The following is a 20,955-nucleotide window of genomic DNA, read 5'->3' on the forward strand; positions in this document are numbered from 1 at the left end:
GTGGGATACCTTTTTTTCAATACCTGCTGCGGTATTTCTATTCACGTTTCACATTCAAGCCTTTGATTAGTGATTACTGCAGATGGACATTGGTGCTTTTCAACAAATCAATTTACTTAATTACTTATAAATTTGCCTAAACTACTTCCGTGGAATCAACTTGTTCAAGGAAACTGGTCTTCTGGACAGTTTGCGGTGGTGAATATTCAAATTTCTATCTCATGTCATCTAGATTTATTTTAACCTTGGCTTTAGAATGATCCTGCATGATGGCACATCCGATCCTCTGATGTTGCAGTTGGAGCTTTTTTAACCACTGGTCTCGACGGTTTTTATGGCAAATCCTGTTCTCTGTCGATCTGATGTGGCCCTTCCAGAGATCCTAAGTTCTGACGGTGCAATTCGGCCGGAGTAGAAGTGTACGCTCAGTCCCTGGAATAAACGATGTCACATCTCATTCTGGTGCACATTCACTTCAGAAACGGCCATTTTAGAAAATGAATCTCTTGATGGAAAATGTATTTTTCAACTGCCGCTAGATGAAAAGTGTTGATATAATCGAGAAGAATTACACTTCGAATCTTCGTTATTCAATGTAAGTATATCGTCTTGTCAGTTCACATTTTTTGTCCTTTCCTTTTTGAAACTATCATGCAACAAATTTTCAGAGGAAAGTTTTTCAGTGGAAAGAGTCACATGGTGAGAGGGTACGAACTCTTCATCGCACTGCGGCCAATGTCGGCAGCAGCAGGCATTTAACTTATGTATATTGTACGATTTCAACTTTTCATTCCATAAGTTGAGAATTTTAGCCCTTGACAAGACAAGCGTCGAAATAAATTCAATATCCTCAGTTAAAATGGTTTTTTAAATATTAAGGCAGAAATGAATTCGTGCACCTAAGCGATATGACTAAAAGTAAAACTTTCGGTTACCCACCGTTTCAGTGCACATGCCATATGTATAATTTCCTCCATCCGTATACTGGGTGACAGTTACACTGAGGCCGCCACAATCGCCCGTCTCACTAACGAAGTCATACGGCACACCATCCAACCCAACATCGAGAGGAACCTCAAATGTCACGACGCATTCCGACGTCATTGCCGGGAACGGCGTGCATCCGAACCCTTCATGCGACAACAAGACGTCGCCCAGTGCGATGAAAACGTTGGTCATTCCGCACATGCTGTTTACTATCGTAAATTAAATCATTAACGTCAATAAAATTAGAGTTTAAATACCAAAACTAGGAAATAAAAAATATATATTAGCATCTATGTTCGTAGGCTGCTTCAATGGAATTTAGTTATAGAAGTTTTACTGTGAATCAACTTTTGGCATCATTTTCCTTGCCAGTTCTCGCTTATGGTCATTTACAATAACTAGGAAAATAACATGAACTTTAACTCACTGAAAAAGAATTTATCTTTAGTTTCATATGAACTCTGAAGCATGATAGCCTTCATCCCACGCGGGTCGTTGGACTTGCATCGCTCCAAGTCCAGATGTGAGGTCGCCCCGGTTTTAACTGTTCCGTCCGTTAAATAGAGAGCAATGTCTTCTCCAGTTGGATATAAACCTGCAATGGAGATCTAATTATCACGTGAATACATAACTGTTTCTTAGATTTTTCCAAGAAAGTCAATGTTTTGAAAAAAAAACAATTCGCAAACTATACGCATATTTCTAAAAACAATTTTCAGACTTATTGACACAAACATAATGTAAATTTGCCGTAAAATAATAGAACGAAATACCTAGCTAATATCTCATGAATTTACTGGTTTATTCTGGAGAAAAAAAAACAAACCTTGACGGCATTTTTACCTTCCAATATGGTTGTCTCGTCGTCTATCCATGCCTGATATATTGGCTTCAGATACATCACTTTGTAAGTCAAGCCGTTGGCCTCCAGCGTGATATTTTCAGGTAGCATAACTGTTGAAAGAACATTTGTCATTATATGAAGGAATTTACATATCCTTAGTGTTTTAGCCGAAACCATTTGATTGCTTAGAACTGTGGTGTATACGCAGTTTACAAATATATTTGTTCCTAATAAATCACAAAAATTACTGCTTTAAATTTGAAACGGAAAATTACTGATCGAGAGGCTATAAGATTAACGGTTTCCCATGATAACATCCTCATAATTTTTGCTATATTAGACTAGTTGTTGGCATCCGATAAACCCAAAAGACTACAAAAATGTCCCTTTCTTGAAATCTATTTATTGAGCGATAGTTTGATTTGTAAATAAATGTATTCAACTTTATGTATTGTCTTTACTGGTAGGCGATAAAATTATCATTATTTAAAAAAATTTTTCTTAATTCTTATGATACGCAGAATTTCCCAGACAACATCCCCAATAACGTCGCAACGCTGAAGAATCACTGAACTAATACCCCAGCTAATTCTGTCCCCCGTGAATATCCCCAGCTAATTCTATCCCTTATCATCCCTATGTCCCCCAACCAATACCGTCCCCGACGAAGCCCTCCCTGACGTAGACGTAGTTGTCCCCGGCGACCGTACAGCTAAGCGGCCTCAATTTGAGCAATGAACAAGTCCCGTCTGCATATTCGAACGCATCACCTGGGCGAAATAAACGGAGGGCTGAGTAAAATATCACGTCAATTCGTTATGATAGTCAAAGAAATAATATCAATAATTTAGTTGAATATGAAGAATTTGAAAACTTGCTCAGACAAACATTTATGTAAGAAAACCCATTATTCACTGATTCAAAACACATTTCGTCAATAAAAGTTTAACTGAATCGATTTCACAATTGGAAAGTTTAGTAAAAATGGAGAATGTTATATAAAGAAAATAAAATTCAAAACCTGGGCACATCACATATATAATTTAGCGTCAGTTCTCACTTGTGGCAGTCGCTGCTCGGGCGCAGTCGGCAATGCTTGAAGCCTTCACGCCTTCGCTTTTAACGACTGCCAGCGACTTTTGATCGCTGGTCAAACGATGCAGTTTAAATGCCTGCAAAATAGATCAATTGAAACCAGCATGTGAGCCCAAACTAATGCAACGAATAAATGTTTATCATTACATTCAAGAAAACAGTGAAAGAATGTAACATGGAACACGGAAACAATGGATTTCATTAAGTGTATAATAAATTCATAAATTCAGAAAATAATTATTATGGGACTGAAAATAAATTAAATTAGAATTTTTACGGAGGAATTGTCGATGAACAATGATAAAGAAAATCGGTAATTACAGACGTGATTAGCGTAGAAATTATTCACCTTCAGCGAGTGCTGAAATATCTAAATGAAAAACCGCTATGGGTACCGGTTGACATCGTGATTTTTCACTTTCTGCTTCATTCGACATTGAAAAATAATGTATAAACACACGAGCAGCTAAATGCGTTCCTATCAATACTAAGAAATATTTTATAAACACACGAGCATAAAAATGTGTTGTTATCGATATTAACGAATATTTTATAGACACGTACAAGCAGCAAGATACATTGCTAAAATACTATAAATAAATGACAACGTAAGAACACACGTCACGCGCACCACTGCTGAGCCGTTGGCTGCGCGGCTCACGATGCTATTGAAGACAACAGAGACAGGCTTCGCACGACACCCAGAGATGCTCTTGACTCCGGAAGGTATGATTTTCACTTTCTGGAAACAAATATTATTTAATACTATCATTTACTATCACAAGCGAACTATCATTTAATATAAATATATTAAATGCTTTATTTGACACTTATTCATGTACGTGACTAGCGATCAATGAAAGAATCGATTGATATCGCAATTAATGAGAACGTCTAACCCCATAAGACCGAATGACTTTCATAATCGCTATGCATTCAAGCACATGAACAATTTAGCAAGTATATCATGTAGTTTGATGTTCCTTATATCGAAATAAGCTTTAATTCGAGTTCAATGTGTTTCTTGCTCATGCGCAAGTATAACTCGATATTCAGATGTATACCTACTCACCGGGGCTGCGGCGGAGACGGTGAGAGCGAGCAGCGGTGACAGCGCCATGAACAGTACGAGCTGCACGCAGGTAATGGTTTTCAATTTAATTTTTTGATTTAAATTATTACAAAATATTAGAATATGTAAATCAGAGACATGCATTTGGAAGATTTAAAGTTCACCCCTTCGTCAGAACACATTAGGTACTTGAAAACTCTGCTACATTTTCCCAAGTTTTTCACACAGATAAGAATGCATGTCCAGAGAATGGAAAAAATTGCACTTCTTTCGATGAGGTACGAAACAAAATTTTCATGATTGTACGACACAGCATAACAATAAAAAATTTTTAAGTGTAATTCTAGGGGGTCTATCGGCACAATAAATTATAAACGACTAAAAATGAACCATATTTTAAAAATTGTGTTGTTGATATAAATAAATTTGCCAGGAACACGAGAAAAAAGGCAAATTGAATTTATCCATACTGGAGATGCAAAATAAAATACCAAATCGTTGTGTTTCGTTAAATACCATATTAATCAAAAATAAATACATGTTAATAAAAATCTCAAGTCAGCGTAGGTATACATGTTTTAGCAACACTTCTCTTTAACTTCACTTCTTGTTGTTTGTATGTTAGTTTGTTTGTTTGTTCGCTACAAATCTTATAATCGATATTTAAAACACTTTTACCTCTCCAATGAATTTGAAATTTTTATATTTGCGTAAGTTGGAGACAATGCACGTATCAATTGACAGAATAACTAATTAAAAAAATTAAAAAAAAATTGAAAAACTAATTTTGCCTGCTACAAATATTATGATCGATATTTAACACACGTCTACCTGTCCAATCGATCTGAAATTTTGCACACTTGCATAAAGTTGGAGACAATGCATGAATCAATTGACAGAATAATCAATTTTGAGAATTTAAATTTTTATATATTAAAAAAATTAAAATTTATTTTTTTTAATATGAAAATAAAATTAGAAATTCATTGCACATGTGTAACATCGGAGACACAGGATTCTTTAGAAATAGGTAATGTCTTTAAAAATTTAATTTTTAAAAATTTAATTAAATTAAATTTAATTAAATTAAAATTTAATTTTTAAACGTATATTATTTAGCTTACCGTAAGCACAGCGTGCCAGGCTAGAGGAAGCGGGATTAACTTCATCTTGACAGTCTTTTGCTGGTTGAAAACGGCTACTGAAAAAAAATGGTGCTAAAAACGGCCGGTTATTAAATGTAAGAAGATGGTTACTACTGAATGGAAAAATAGAATTTCATGAACAAGCTGTCAGTGTTTTAATCTTGACCATTGATTAAATGGAGAAAATTTTTAGTTACAAATAATGGGCTCGGGAGACTAGTTAGCTCACAATAACATTACGTGAATCACGACTTATGTGATGGAAAATGATATCATTGTGAAGTTAAATAAACGTTTCTTTGTATTTAATAAATATTTTACTTCTAAAAATAAAATAAAAGCCTAAATAATGCACCAGGAATAATTGACAGACAAACTTAAAAAATCAAATTATCCATGAAGAAAACCAAACTTTTCGAACTATTCACTAAAATTTAGTAATAATAGTCAACAAAAAATAAAATATGGACATTGTTTTAACATTGAGTATTATCATGTATAACTACTAACATAAAAGTGCTTTTTTAATTTAAAAATTAAATGTCTGGCCAATATTTTTATATATTTATTAATTTTCGAGAACAACAACTGCGGATACTGTTACAAGAAAAATAACTGCACTACTTAAGAATATTTTTAAAATAGTAACTAAATGAGGCTAGAGAATAACTGTCCATATATATATATATCGAAATGCATAACATAGAACAATATTAAAATTTCACCAAAATTACTGACAAGTTCGTTTGAATTGCAGTATTTTCACGTACAATGAGTTTCTACACCAGAGTTACTCGACACCTCACTTCGTAATCAAGTGTGGCCTGGAATGCGCGTTGCCCTCAGTACGAGGTCTGAGGGACGAATGAAATCCAGCCGATAGGCAACTGGCCACTCAAGCGTACTGTCAAAAATGTTTATACCTTTTCCAGCAATCCGCCAATCACTGACGGGTTTTTCTCTGACGCCAATCACTGACGGGAATTTCACCGAAGCCAATCACTGACGCCAGTAGTTACAGACGAGTAATCAGCCGACACGTTTACTTGTACGAGTTAATACGGCCCCATAGCACCACACTGTCGACTGCCATGCGACCAATCAGCAGCGTTTTTAGCAATAGCATGGTTCGCTATTTCTTACAAAAACTTTTATTTATTTAACAAGAGAATTGATCAGTAATTTATCAAACATGTTGAGTTAACAAGGGAAACCTATACGACATTTTCATTTATGCTAAGCCCATGCAATTTGTCTTTTGCTGGGTTGCAGCACATTGAAAATTTATCAACCTGTCAGTATGTGGAGGCTCTTGGATTCGGAATGAGTATCCAATGAAAAAATCGTATCCCGATATTATATAAATACGATATTTCAAATTATATGGCTCAGTCACCGCCCACAACGGAACGGAATTATGATTCAAATATTTCGAAATAATTTTAGGTTTGTTCTATATCTTTTAACCTATTTTATATACTGTACTCTTTTTATTTTACCCAATTTTATAAACTTTACATGTTACCTGATTTTATAAACTCGTTATATTTTACCTGATTTTAAACTCTTTATTTTTTACAAGATTTTACAAACTCTTTATTTTTTACTTGATTGTAAACTCTTTATATTTTACACGATTTTATAAACTCTTTATATTTTACTTGAGTATAAACTCTTTATATTATACACGATTTTATAAACTCTTTATATTTTACCTGATTATAAACTCTTTATATTTTACCTGATTATAAACTCTTTATATTTTACCTGATTATAAACTCTTTATATTTTACCTGATTATAAAATCTTTATATTTTACCTGATTATAAACTCTTTATATTTTACCTGATTATAAACTCTTTNGCAACTGTCTCTTATACACATCTAGATGTGTATAAGAGACAGATGTTCATGTGTCCGTAACTGCAGTGAACATGCCTGTGTTTTGTGTAGATGTTCATGTGTCCGTAGCTGCAGTGAACATGCCTGTGTTTTGTGTAGATGTTGATGTGACCGTAACTGCAGTGAACATGCCTGTGTTTTGTGTAGATGTTGATGTGTCCGTAACTGCAGTGAACATGCCTGTGCTTTGTGTAGATGTTGATGTGACCGTAGCTGCAGTGAACATGCCTGTGTTTTGTGTAGATGTTGATGTGACCGTAACTGCAGTGAACATGTCTGTGTTTTGTGTAGATGTTCATGTGACCGTAACTGCAGTGAACATGCCTGTGTTTTGTGTAGATGTTCATGTGTCCGTAACTGCAGTGAACATGCCTGTGTTTTGTGTAGATGTTCATGTGACCGTAACTGCAGTGAACAGCTTGCTGTTCTATGGTACATTATTTTTATAATGCAATTACTGAACATGTCGCGTTCATTTGGATGGCTATTCTGGCCCTATTTTTTAATTCGGAATCTTATAATCATAATTCATTGATTATACTCATTATTTTCAGCCTACACACTACTAGATTATTTATTGAATTTGCTTTCATTTATATTTTTTAATAAGCAGAAATTAAATTTTAAATAGATATGATCAATAATTTGCAAGCTTACATTGTTCACGTTGGTATTTATGTTATTAATGTATATTAAAGTGCCGGCTCAATTTGGGCTTATTGGCCCAAAAAGAATAGCAAGCAATGCGTAGATTCATTTAGCTCATGGTTAAGCATGGCCATGAATTTGGCTTAAGAAAATTCTAATTTCAGCTAAGCCCGAAAATTATTGATATCATCTCCACAGTCTTGATGCTATAATTAACAAAGATTTCAAACAGATTTTGTACTGTCGGTCAGAATTACCTGCACGTAGTATATCATGTATATGAAAATGTATGTAGTAATGTAGTAAATGAAAATGCGTTGTATCGACGAAAATATATATAATTTATGATAAATCTTTCCATCTAAGAAACGGTTAACAAATAGAGTTCAATCTTAAAAGGGGCCTACCATCAGATAATAATACTTTACTGTATTATTAACTGATAGTACGTGCATTACACAACATTACTTGCACTTAGAATAACGGGATTGTGTTATTTCAGGTATTATATCTAACACGTTCATTTTCTAATGCATTCCTCAACACGTTAAGTGCGGTACGACCCACCGGTGGGATGCATGGTCATTTTTTCTTGACAAATTCAGTTACTTAATTTTTTGTTATTGAATTGGCCGGAAAAAGTATGATGGCTCACTTCCTTATAAAATTTTAAAAAGTACCTACGAAACAATGAAAATTCAATTTTTCCACCGGACCCTACAAATTGAAATTTACTGGTGAATATTGAATAATAGGCCTTTTTTGTCCGCGGACTTGGCCGCTTTAAAGGCAATCTGGTAACCGTTTACCGTTATAGTGTACTGACTAAAACCCACTGTTTTAGCATAGACGTCATCTGTTTTTATCCTCTCGTGTCTTTTTTAGCCACTTATAACGTGTTCTCGAAGTTCGATCTGAACGAGACGCCACAATAATATCTTCGTGTAAGAAATAATAATAATAATAATTATAATAATAATTATAATAATAATAATAATTATAATAATAATAAAGAGAAGTCCAGGTTCTGAAGCGTGCTGGCGAGACTGAAACTACATGGTTTATATAGGAATTGAAACAAGATGCAGGTTGGGCAAAAGTCTTCAGTGGAATAAGCGGCATGCAAGTGTAAGTTATAACGTAGAATTCAGTCTACATTTTAAGAACGTCGGATTATTGAACTTAGTATTTTAAGTACGGTCGCTCCACATATTTCTACATGAAGGTTTAATTTCACCAACAACCATCAATACATATATTTAGTGCAGTACAACAAACACAGGAATTACTGTATGTTTACAGCAATAAAAACACATTCAGGCTGCATTATATTGAACATGTCATAATTTTTTTCAAATAAATAGAAAAAAAAACTAAAAAATAGCGCACGTATTATAAAGGGAGCTCGAAAATATTTTAGGAAAGTTTCAACCCCTCCAAAATTAGATTAGTGAAGCCTGGTCGGAACCCCACAGCACAAAACGTGAATATAAGTCTAAAGGCAAAACGATAATTATGTATAAAATATTGCACACATAATCCCTAATACCCCTGTAAACCAACACGCCAAAAAGGTGCAAGACAACTATTCGAACTGAAATGAAATTCTGAAACACTATACACATAATCCCTAATACCCCTGTAAACCAACAACNTTTTTTCAATACCTGCTGCGGTATTTCCATTCACGTTTCACATTCAAGCCTTTGATTACTGCAGATGGACATTTGTGCTTTTCAACAAATCAATTTACTTAATTACTTATAAATTCGCCTAAACTACTTCCGTGGAATCAACATGTTCAAGGAAACTGGTCTTCTGAACAGTTTGTCGTATGCGGTGGTGAATGTTTAAATTTTTACCTCATTGCAGCTGGATTTATTTTAAACTTGGCGTTAGAATGATCATGATGGCACATCCGATCCTCTGATGTTGCAGTTGGAGTCTTTTTAACCGTCGCCTTCGACGATTCTTATGGCAAATCCTGTTCGCTGTCGATCTGATGTGGCCCTTCCAGAGATCTGAAGTTCTGACAGTGCAGTAGGTGTGAAGTTGTATGGTGCGTACAGTCCCTGTAATGAACGATGTCACATCTCATTCTGGTGCACATTCACTTCAGAAACGGCCATTTTAGAAAATGGATCTCTTGATAGGAATGTATTTTTCAACGACCGCTAGATGAAAAATGGTGATAATAATCGAGAGGAATTACAGTTCAAATCTACGTTATTCAATGTCATTGATTCGTTATATGTGTTTCATCAGGTCAATTCAATATTTTTAGTCATTTCCATTTTGCCACTATAATGCAACAAATTTTCAGAGGACAATTTTTCAGTGGAAAGAGTCGTATGGTGATAGGAAACAAACTCATCATTGCACAGCCGCCGATGTCGGCAGAGCAGGCATTGAACTTAGTACGATTTAAACTTTTAATTTCATAAGTTGAGAATTTTAGCCCTTGATAAAGCAAGTGTCTAAATAAATTCAAAATTCTCAGTTAAAATGGCTTTTTAAATATTAAGGCAAAAATAAATTCGTGCGCCTAAGCGATATAACTAAATTAAAACTTTAGATTACCCACCGTTTCAGTGCACATGCTATATGTATAATTTTGTAGATAGCGATGGTGGGTGACAGTTACACTGAGGCCGCCACAATCGCCCGTCTCACTAACAAAGTCGTACGGCACTCCCTGCATTTCAACATCGTTCTGAACGTCCAATGTCACGACGCATTCCGACGTCATTGCCGGGAACGGCGTGCATCCGAGTCCTTCATGCGACAAGAAGACGTCGTCCAGTGCGACGGAAACGTTGATCATTCCGCACATGCTCTTTACTATCATAAGAAAAATGATTATCGTCAATAAAATTTGAGTTTAAATGCCAAAACTAGTAAATAATAGAAAATATATATTATCACCTACGTTATTATCAGCTATGTCCGATTTTATGAACTAATTCAACTTTTGAATAATTTTCCTTGCCAGTTCTCGTTTATGCCCATTTACAAGAACTATGAAAATAACATGAACTTTAACTCACTGAAATAGAATTTATCTTTAGTTTCATATGAACTCTGAAGCATGACAGCCATTATCCCTTTTGGGTCGTTAGATATGCATCGCTCCAAGTCCAGATGTGAGGTGGCGCCAGTTCTAACTGTTCCGTCCGGTAAATGGAGAGCAATATCTTCTTCAGTTGGATAGAAACCTGCAATTGAGATCTAATTACAACATCAATACATTACTGTTTCTTAGATTTTTCAACAAAGTCAATATTTTGAAAGAAAAGAAACAATTCGCCAACAACGCATATTTCTAAACATAACTTTCAAGCTTATTGACATAAATATAATGTAAATGTGCATGCCGTAAAATAAATAAACGAAATACCTACCTACCTAATCTTTCATTATTTGCCGGCTTATTCAGGAGAAAAACAAACATTAATTTGAAGTCTTGACGGCATTCTTACCGCTCGAAATGGTTGTCTCGTCGTCTATCCATGCCTGATATATTGGCTTAAGATACATCACTTTGTAGGTCAAGCCGTTGACCTGTAGTGTGTTATTTCCAACTGTTGAAAGAACATTTTGTCATCATTTAAAGGAACATATAACTCAAGTGTTTTAGAATAGAATAGAATAGTGATAAACTCGAAAGACAACAGACATGTCACATTCTCGAAATCTACTTATTTATCGATAGTTTGATTTATTAAAAAAGTTTGTATTAAACTTCATGTATTGTCTTTCCTTGTAGGCGAAAAAATTAGCATTAAATAAAAAATTTTCTCTTTATTCTCATGATACGCAAAATTTCCCAGACACAACATCCCCAATACCGTCACCAACGCCGAAGAATCAGTGAACTAATATCGTCCACACAATGTCTCCAGTCAATACCGTCACCAACGCTGAGGAATCTGTGAACTAATACCATCCAAACAATGTCCCCAGTCAATACCGTCACCAACGCTGAGGAATCAGTGAACTAATACCGTCCACACAATGTCCGCAGTCAATACCGTCACCAACGCTGATGAATCAGTGAACTAATACCATCCAAACAATGTCCCCAGTCAATACCGTCACCAACGCTGAGGAATCAATGAACTAATACCGTCCACACAATGTCTCCAGTCAATACCGTCACCAGCGCTGAAGAATCAGTGAACTAATATCGTCCACACAATGTCCCCAGCTAATACTGCTCCCTATGCCCCCCAACCAATACCGTCCCCGACGAAGCCCTCCCTGACGTAGACATAGTTGTCCCCGGCGACCGTACAGCTAAGCGGCCTCAATTTGAGCAATGAACAAGTCCCGTCGGCGTATTCGAACGCATCACCTGGGCGAAATAAACGGAGGGCTGAGTAAAATATCACATCAATTCGTTATGATAGTCAAAGAAATAATATCAATAATTTTGTTGAATATGAAGAATTTGAAAACTTGCTCAGGCAAACATTTGTGTGAGAAAACGCATTATTCACTGTTTCAAAGCTCATTTCATCAATATAAAAGTTAACGACATCGATTACACAATTGAAAAGTTTAGCAAAAATTGAGAATGTTATACATAGAAAATAAAATTCAAAACCTGGGTACATTACAAATATAATTTAGCGTCAGTTCTCACTTGTGGCAGCCGCTGCTCGGGCGCAGTCGCCAATGCTTGAAGCCTTCACGCCTTCGCTGCTAACGACTGCCAGCGATTTTTGATCGCTGGTCAAACGATGCAGCTTAAATGCCTGCAAAATAGATCAATTGAAACCAGCATGTGAGCCCAAACTAACGCAACTAATAAATGTTTATCATTGCATTCAAGAAAACAGTGAAAGAATGTAACATGGAACACGGAAACAATGGATTTCATCAAGTGTATAATAAATTCATAAATTCAGAAAATAATTATTATGGGACTGAAAATAAATTAAATTAGAATTTTTACGGAAGAATTGTCGATGAACAATGATGAAGAAAAAGCGGTTATCACAGACGTGATTAGCGTAGTAATTATTCGCCCTCACCGAGTGCTGAAATATCTAAATGAAAAACCGCTATGGGTACCGGATGACATCGTGATTTTTCACTTTCTGCTTCATTAAATTTTAATACATAATGTATAAACACACGAGCAGCTAAATGCGTTCCTATCAATACTAAGAAATATTTTATAAACACACGAGCAGAAAAATGTGTTGTTATTTATATTGATATTAATGGGTATTTTATACACACGAGCTGAAAAATATGTTGCTATCAATATTAACGAATATTTTATACACCTAAGCAGCAAGATGCACTGCTAAAATACGACAAATAAATGGCAACGTAAGAACACACGTCACGCGTACCACTGTTGAGCCGTTGGCTGCGCGGCTCACGATGCTATTGAAGACAACAGAGACAGGCCTCGCACGACACCCAGAGATGCTCTTGGCTCCGGAAGGTATGATTTTCACTTTCTGGAAACAAATATTATTTAATACTATCATTTACAATCACAAGCGAACTATCATTTGATATAAATATATTAAATGCTTTATTTGACACTTATTCATGTACGTGACTAGCGATCAATGAAAGAATCGATTGATATCGCAATTAAAATGAGAACGTCTAACCACATAAGACAGAATGCCTTTCATAATCGCTATGCATTCAAGCACCTGAATAATTTAGCAAGTATATCATGTAGTTTAATGTTCCTTATATCGAAATAAGCTTTAATTCGAGTTCAATGTGTTTCTTGCTCAGGCGCAAATATAACTCGATATTCAGATGTGTACTCACCGGGGCTGCGGCGGAGACGGTGAGAGCGAGCAGCGGTGACAGCGCCATGAACAGTACGAGCTGCACGCAGGTAATGGGTTTCAATTTAATTTTTTTATTTAAATTATTACAAAAAATATTAGAATATGTAAATCAGAGACATGCATTTGGAAGATTTAAAGTTCACCTCTTCGTCAGGACATATTAGGTACCTGAAAACTCTGCTACATTGTCCCAAGTTTTCCACACAGATAAGAATGCATGTCCAGAGAATGGAAGAAATTGCACTTCTTGCGATGAGGTACGAAACAAAATTTTCATGATTGTACGACACAGCATAACAATAAAAAATTTTTAAGTGTAATTATAGGAAATCTATCGGGACAATAAATTATAAACGACTAAAAATGAATCATATTTTAAAAATTCTGTTGTTGATATAAATAAATTTGCCAGGAACACGCGAAAAAAAGGCAAATTGAATTTATCCATACAGGAGATGCAAATAAAATATCAAATCGGTGTGTTTCGTTCAATACCATATTAATTAAAAATAAATACATGTCAATAATAATCTCACGTCAGCGTAAGTGTACATGTTTTAGCAACACTTCTCTTTATCTTCACTTCTTGTTGTTTGTTTGTTTGTTTGTTCGCTACAAATCTTATAATCGATATTTAACACACTTCTACCTCTCAAATAAATTTGAAATTTTTTATATATGCGTAAAGTTGGAGACAATGCGCGTATCAATTGACATAATAAACAATAAAAAAAAATTAAAAACCAATTTTGTCTGCTACAAATATTATGATCGATATTTAACACACGTCTACCTGTCCAATCGATCTGAAATTTTGCACACTTGCATAAAGTCAGAGACAATCCATGAATCAATTGACAGAATAATCAATTTTGAGAATTTAAATTTTTATATATTAAAAAAATTAAAATTTATTTGTTTTAATATGAAAATAAAATTAGAAATTCATTGCACATGTGTAACATCGACGACACAGGATTCTTTAGAAATAGGTAATGTCTTTAAAAATTTAATTTTTAAAAATTTAATTAAATTAAATTTAATTAAATTAAAATTTAATTTTTAAACGCATATATTATTTAGCTTACCGTAAGCACAGAGTGCCAGGCTAGAGGAAGCGGGATTAACTTCATCTTGACAGTCTTTTGCTGGTTGAAGACGGCTACTGAAAGAGAAAAATGGTGCTAAAAAACGGCCGGTTATTAAATGTAAGAAGATTGTTACTACTGAATGGAAAAATGGAATTTCATGCACATGCTGTCAGTGTTTTAATCTTGACCATTGATTGAATGGAGAAAATTTTTTGTTATAAATAATGGGCTCGGGAGACTAGCTAGATCACAATAGCATTGCGCGAATCGAGACATATAGAATGGAATATGGCATTATTGTAAAAATAAATACACTTTATTTGTGAATAAATATTTAACTTCTAAAAATAAAATAAGTTTAAATAATGCACCAGGAATAATTGACAGACAATCTTAAAAAATCTAATTATCCATGAAGAAAACCGAACTTTTTTAACTAATAATTAAAATTTAGTAATAATAGTTAAAACAAAACAAAATATATACAAAAAAACTTTTATTTATTTAACAAGAGAATTGATCAGTAATTTATCAAACATGTTGAGTTAACAAGGGAAACCTATACGACATTTTCATTTATGCTAAGCCCCTGCAATTTGTCTCTTGCTGGGTTGCAGCACATTGAAAATTTATCAACCTGTCAGTATGTGGAGGCTCTTGGATTCGGAATGAGTATCCAATGAAAAAATCGTATCCCGATATTATATAAATACGATATTTCAAATTATATGGCTCAGTCACCGCCCACAACGGAACGGAATTATGATTCAAATATTTCGAAATAATTTTAGGTTTGTTCTATATCTTTTAACCTATTTTATATACTGTACTCTTTTTATTTTACCCAATTTTATAAACTTTACATGTTACCTGATTTTATAAACTCGTTATATTTTACCTGATTTTAAACTCTTTATTTTTTACAAGATTTTACAAACTCTTTATTTTTTACTTGATTGTAAACTCTTTATATTTTACACGATTTTATAAACTCTTTATATTTTACTTGAGTATAAACTCTTTATATTATACACGATTTTATAAACTCTTTATATTTTACCTGATTATAAACTCTTTATATTTTACCTGATTATAAACTCTTTATATTTTACCTGATTATAAACTCTTTATATTTTACCTGATTATAAAATCTTTATATTTTACCTGATTATAAAATCTTTATATTTTACCTGATTATAAGCTCTTCATATTTTACCTGATTATTACTCTAAATTTAACCTGATTATAAATTATTTATATTTTACCCGATTACAAACTCTTTTCTTCCGTCCAAGCTTCTAGACGAAAGGTAAATGAGAATTAATTTTTAAGGGGAATTTTAGAGGTTCTATTTAATTTATTATAATCAATTTATAACAAATTATTTATAATTATATTATTTATTATAATTTAACCTGGAAAGATGTTTCTCGATCTTTGGTAATCACAGCTCATACAATTTTTTACACAGAGTGAACTTAAATAAAAAGTTAGAGTCTGTTAGATTCATAAAAAATTGTTAAACATGATTTAAATAGGATATCTTCTTAGATATGAAATTTGAGATACTTGACACGGAAGAAGCATGTCAGATTCGGCTTTAAATTTACAGTCACCGAGCACGAAATAATGCTCATCATATACGAAAAATATTCATGTCGATAATTGTGGCCAGACTGAAGGTTCGGATTGCGTTTATCTCATGCTGCACGAGTTCACTGAATTTTTATTCGATGCATTAGAATTTATGCGCAAAATAAACATAAAATATTAAAAAATTTACAGGTAAAATAATACGTAATAAGCGATAATAAATAAAGCTATACATAATCGAGTTGTACAGAATTTATACCCCTATTTTATGTAAATGCTTTGATTTTCGTTTTGCGTTAGTATAGAAATAATTTTTATTCCATGATGATGAAACAAGAATCATCATCCAACTACTATCATATTTCGTTGAAGCGATGATATCCTAATGTCGTTCACCTGCATCAGCACACATGTTATGAGCTCTAATATGCACCACTATACGAAGCTGCAATTATAAAATTGGTCGCGTTCACGGTCACTGGCAAATTCACCAGCTCAGAAAATAAAATTGTGCGCTAGTAATAAGTTCCATCAGCAATTTGGTCTGAAAAAATATAAGTATGTTTCATGTTTTGTTTATTAAAGATGAGATGCATCTAAATATTAGGAATTGAATTTCATTCGTTTAAATACATTTCCCTGCATGGAATGGAACGCACGATGAACAGATCACAAAGCGTCAGTACTCAGACACAGAACTAAAACCCATAAGTTTTCTGATATTTTAGATATATTTTAGAGACCGCTTTATTCACGTGATTTATGAGAGTATCTGGGATATGAGAACTGAGCATGAAATTTTATCTGAATATTAGTATAGTTTAGCAGAAGTTGTTATTTCAAATAAGTTTTTAGTAAAGACCAAGAAGAATTTTTCTTGGGATCAGTTTAGCTTATCGATGACTAGGAATCTCGTTATTCCGAATCCTTTTAATATGAATTATAATAATGAAGGCAAATCAAAGAACAATCTTTTCAAGCACACATTTTACATGTTACGGGGAACAAAATTTACATTCGACTCCCGTAGCGAAGTACCAAAAAATTGTAAACAGGTCTTCAAATGTTCATCAGTTAGTTTATCACCTTTCCGAGATATGAAGGTTTTGGGCAAACTTGAGTGACATAAAAGTATAAGTGACGTATAAATTTTAAAAATATTAGTGATATACACCAGTATATCGAGGAAAAGTAGAACGTGGGATTTGAATCGAATGAATTATAATGTTTTTCAAACCGGAATCATATTCTCATCTAAAGACACTCGCAGCATCATATTGCATTAAATTGTATTTAAAAATATCAATTACAAAAAAGATGTCTACTGGAAACTTCATATTCTAATTTCCAAATAAGAATAAATGTTCTATTCATACAACTAAAAAAGAACTCGCTTACTCGCTTGAAAAAAATTTCCATCATATATCACGTGAATTTATACACACAAATGTCTGTTTGGTTTCATGTTCGCTTTTTTTCAACAGGTGTGTCCCAAAAAAGAATTCCACATCTGTGCACTTACGAAATGTTCTCGAACAGTCAGACAACTTCGATCATTTGGTATTTAAGTGGTGCTTATTACTAAGACTAAAATGATGTAGGAATAGATTAATAAAAGTTTAATATACGTCATATTAAATGATGATATAATTCCTCGTACAGGTAAACAAAGAATTTCCATTGAATGAGATGATTTCTAATGATCTATTATTGCTACAATTTTAACGCATATGTAGCCTTTGAACGGATAGAAATTTTCTACCCTGGCGAATTACAGGTTTTCCACTAACTTAATTTTGCAATATTGATATTATGTTCATGGCTTCATGTGTTCGTCATTGCAGCGAACATGCCTGTGTTTTGTGTAGATGTTCATGTCTCCGTAACTGCAGTGAACATGCCTGTGTTTTGTGTAGATGTTCATGTGTCCGTAACTGCAGTGAACATGTCTGTGCTTTGTGTAGATGTTGATGTGATCGTCATTTCAGTGAGCAGCTTGCTGTTACTAGATAGATTATTTATTGAATTTGCTTCTATTTATATTTTTATTAAGCAGAAATAAAATTTCAAATAGGTATGATCAATAATTTGCAAGCTTACATTGTTCACGTTGGTATTTATGTTATTAATGTAAATTAAAGTGCCGGCTCAATTTGGGCTTATTGGCCCAAAAAGAATAGCAAGCAACGCGTAGTTCATTTGGCTCATGGTTAAACATGGCCATGAATTTGGCTGAAGAAAATTCTAATTTCAGCTAAAGTCCGAAAATTATTGATATCGTCTCCACAGTCTTGATGCTTTAATTAACAAAGATTTCAAACAGATTTTGTACTGTCGGTCAGAATTACCTGTACGTAGTATATCCTGTATATGAAAATGTATGTAGTAATGTAGTAAATGAAAATGCGTTGTATCAACGAAAATATATATAATTTATAATAAATCTTTCCATCTAAGAAACGGTTAACAAATAGAGTTCAACCTTAAAACGGGCCTACCATCAGATAATAATACTTTACTGTATTATTGACTGATAGTACGTGCATTACACAACATTACTTGCACTTAGAATAACGGGATTGTGTTATTTCAGGTATTATATCTAATACGTTCTGCCGTTCATTTTCTAATGCATTCCTCAACACGTTAAGTGCGGTACGACCCACCGTTGGGATAAATAGTAATTTTTTCTTGACAAATTCCGCTATTTAGTTTTTTTTAATTGAATTGGCCGGAAAAAATTATGATGGCTCACTTCCTTATAAAATTTTAGAAAGTACCTACGAAACAATGAAAATTTAATTTTTCCATCGGACCCTACAAATTGAAATTTACTGGCGAATATTGAATAATAAGCTTTTTTTGTCCGCGGACTTGTCCGCTCTAAGGCAATCTGGCAACCGGCAATCTGGCAACTAAAACCCAGACCCGGACTGGTCCAACAGACCCGGACCAAGTGACTAAAACCCGGACCCGGACTGGTCCGCCGGTCCGGGGCTGGATCTGGGTTTTAGTCACTTGGTCCGGGTTCGGCGGACCGGTCCGGGTTTTAGTCAGTACCTCGTTATAGCACTCTTTCAGCAGCAGAACCCGATGAGGCGCCACTATGTGAGGCGGCGGCCGCTGTCGATGTAATAGAATAGAAGTGTCGGCGCTGAAGAAATAGGCCCATGGCCTGTTGCCGATTCTTGAACTTTTCGTGACTTGATTCACAAGGGATCCGGCCGATGATCTTTCCATAGCAGCATAGCTGACGATTGATTGAGATAGCTGCTGGGCCTGGACTTATTGCCTGGTCCGTAATTTGCTAGGCATTTTAAGACTGAACATTAGGTATGCTCCTGCATAGCTTCGTGATGTGTCAATTGCTAGCTATATAACTTGCTCTGTGTGGCTTGTGCCTTGGCCTTGCTCTGTGTGTGTGTCAGTGGACAGTGTGTGAAATGTGAATTGCTCTGTGCAACTGGGGTGGGGCTTGGTTTGCTGTGACTGTTTAAGTCTGTTTTAGAATAGCTGTTGCATAGCGATAGGAATAAAACATTTTCATTCCTTGAAGTGCTTTGCCGCTTTAACAGGGTCTAGCAATAAGTTAAAATAATATTTGTAACAAATATTATAGCCAAATTTTTAGAAGATGCAGTCATTTATCTTTTGTAATAATTATGTAAATAGCCTATTTATTATCTGCTTTTTCATTAAATTTAAGATACACTCTTATGTAGTTTCTCATGAAGCATTAGAAACAACATTCATTTTGCTGTTAGCCTAATTATCACAATTCAACTTGACACTCAGTTGACAGCACAGCAAGTTGTGATCACATTTTAGAAAGCTGTACGTACTGTCTCATGAGTGAGATCCCAACTGAGCATTGGTTTTTGGTGAGGCAGCCACAGAGGTAGGTAGGTATATCAACATCAATATGGCCTTCCATTGTGGGATGAAAGCCCTCACATGTATCACCAAGTCCAATATCAAGGACTTCAATGTCATCATTAACCAAGTGGTCTCTTACCTCATTGCTTGTATTAGTACTAGGAGTAGGTGGTACAATGTCATCAAGGCTGAGTGAGAGGTGGCATTTGTGACCAGGTGGGTATTGCAGAGGGATTAGTAATGCTGACACCGGAAGCAGAATAGGTTTCTGAGCAGTCGGATGATTATTATCGATGATATTGATGCTCCATCTCCTTATTCTTTTTTCTTACGTTTAGCTTTGGGCTTGGGCATTCTGCTGGTTTTTTGTACAAACAAGGTACTCCAAATAGGTGCCCGTCTCAAAATTAAGACTCTTTTCTATTTATTCACCGATTCAAAAATGTACTCACTCTATCACATACACACGTCCGTAGTCGACCGAAGCTCGAACCGTAATCTATATTCCCTTTTATGAAGGGCCGCAAACAGCGGCCGCATTCTAAAACTCGGAAAATAATTGGTAAACAAAAGCGCGTGCCATCTGATTAGTTAGTAGCGAACTGACTATTTCAACCTGAAATGGATGTCATAACTGAACAGACACATAATATTTACCGGTTTGCCAGGTTTACATGGAATTAAAAGAAAAATAACACGTCTGGAAAAATGACATAAATGCAAATTACTTGATGTCGTCAGTGGTTACATACAGTTCTGTGGAGTACTAAGACTGGAACAGTGAGTTGTGGGTTCGATCTAAGCTACCTGCTGCAGTAAAATCGGCGAGGAGGACGGGAGGTTAAACACATCAAAATTGGAGCAGTGAGTTGCGTGT

The 20,955-nt window shown here is 34.6% G+C and overlaps 2 protein-coding genes across 8 annotated transcripts; both read right to left on the reverse strand.

Moving 5' to 3' along the window:
• On the reverse strand, positions 1 to 6,329 carry LOC108665316. Of its 7 annotated transcripts, none has more exons than XM_018152060.2 (10): positions 5,914 to 6,329; positions 5,123 to 5,199; positions 3,999 to 4,058; positions 3,558 to 3,668; positions 2,892 to 3,003; positions 2,488 to 2,601; positions 1,831 to 1,941; positions 1,415 to 1,582; positions 940 to 1,196; positions 1 to 432 (listed from the first exon to the last, which is right to left on the reverse strand). In XM_018152060.2, exons 2-10 carry the CDS (start codon positions 5,165 to 5,167, stop codon positions 310 to 312), a joined length of 1,101 nt encoding a protein of 366 aa, XP_018007549.1. In that variant the 5' UTR covers positions 5,168 to 5,199; positions 5,914 to 6,329; the 3' UTR covers positions 1 to 309. The 7 variants fall into 7 exon arrangements, with proteins under 7 accessions (XP_018007549.1, XP_018007548.1, XP_018007545.1 ...); XM_018152059.2 differs by having other exon boundaries at positions 2,482 to 2,601; positions 5,123 to 5,196; positions 5,950 to 6,328; XM_018152056.2 differs by having other exon boundaries at positions 2,482 to 2,601; positions 5,950 to 6,328.
• A 3,025-nt stretch (positions 6,330 to 9,354) lies between these two features.
• LOC108665317 lies at positions 9,355 to 20,574 on the reverse strand. The gene is made up of 10 exons (XM_047885184.1): positions 20,218 to 20,574; positions 14,607 to 14,683; positions 13,496 to 13,555; positions 13,057 to 13,167; positions 12,339 to 12,450; positions 11,934 to 12,047; positions 11,173 to 11,274; positions 10,741 to 10,908; positions 10,278 to 10,534; positions 9,355 to 9,765 (listed from the first exon to the last, which is right to left on the reverse strand). The coding sequence occupies exons 2-10, from the start codon at positions 14,649 to 14,651 to the stop codon at positions 9,643 to 9,645; spliced, it is 1,092 nt and encodes a 363-aa protein (XP_047741140.1). The 5' UTR covers positions 14,652 to 14,683; positions 20,218 to 20,574; the 3' UTR covers positions 9,355 to 9,642.
• Between the last annotated feature and the right edge of the window lie 381 nt (positions 20,575 to 20,955).

Source organism: Hyalella azteca, unplaced genomic scaffold (assembly GCF_000764305.2).
Source record: "Hyalella azteca isolate HAZT.00-mixed unplaced genomic scaffold, Hazt_2.0.2 contig2102, whole genome shotgun sequence".
NCBI classification, from domain to species: Eukaryota; Metazoa; Arthropoda; class Malacostraca; order Amphipoda; family Hyalellidae; genus Hyalella; species Hyalella azteca.

Bases quoted from the DNA above. Each gene is read 5' to 3' on its own strand.
- LOC108665316 (XM_018152059.2), bottom strand. From the start codon at position 5,167: ATGAAGTTAATCCCGCTTCCTCTAGCCTGGCACGCTGTGCTTACG. The intron at 3,669-3,998 runs GTGAGTAGGTAT...ATTTGTTTCCAG, and splicing joins CCGTCTCCGCCGCAGCCCCG to AAAGTGAAAATCATACCTTC. The intron at 2,602-2,891 runs GTGAGAACTGAC...TATTTCGCCCAG, and splicing joins CCGAGCAGCGACTGCCACAA to GTGATGCGTTCGAATATGCA.
- LOC108665317 (XM_047885184.1), bottom strand. From the start codon at position 14,651: ATGAAGTTAATCCCGCTTCCTCTAGCCTGGCACTCTGTGCTTACG. The intron at 12,048-12,338 runs GTGAGAACTGAC...TATTTCGCCCAG, and splicing joins CCGAGCAGCGGCTGCCACAA to GTGATGCGTTCGAATACGCC. The intron at 11,275-11,933 runs GTATTGGTTGGG...TTCTTTCAACAG, and splicing joins GGAGGGCTTCGTCGGGGACG to TTGGAAATAACACACTACAG.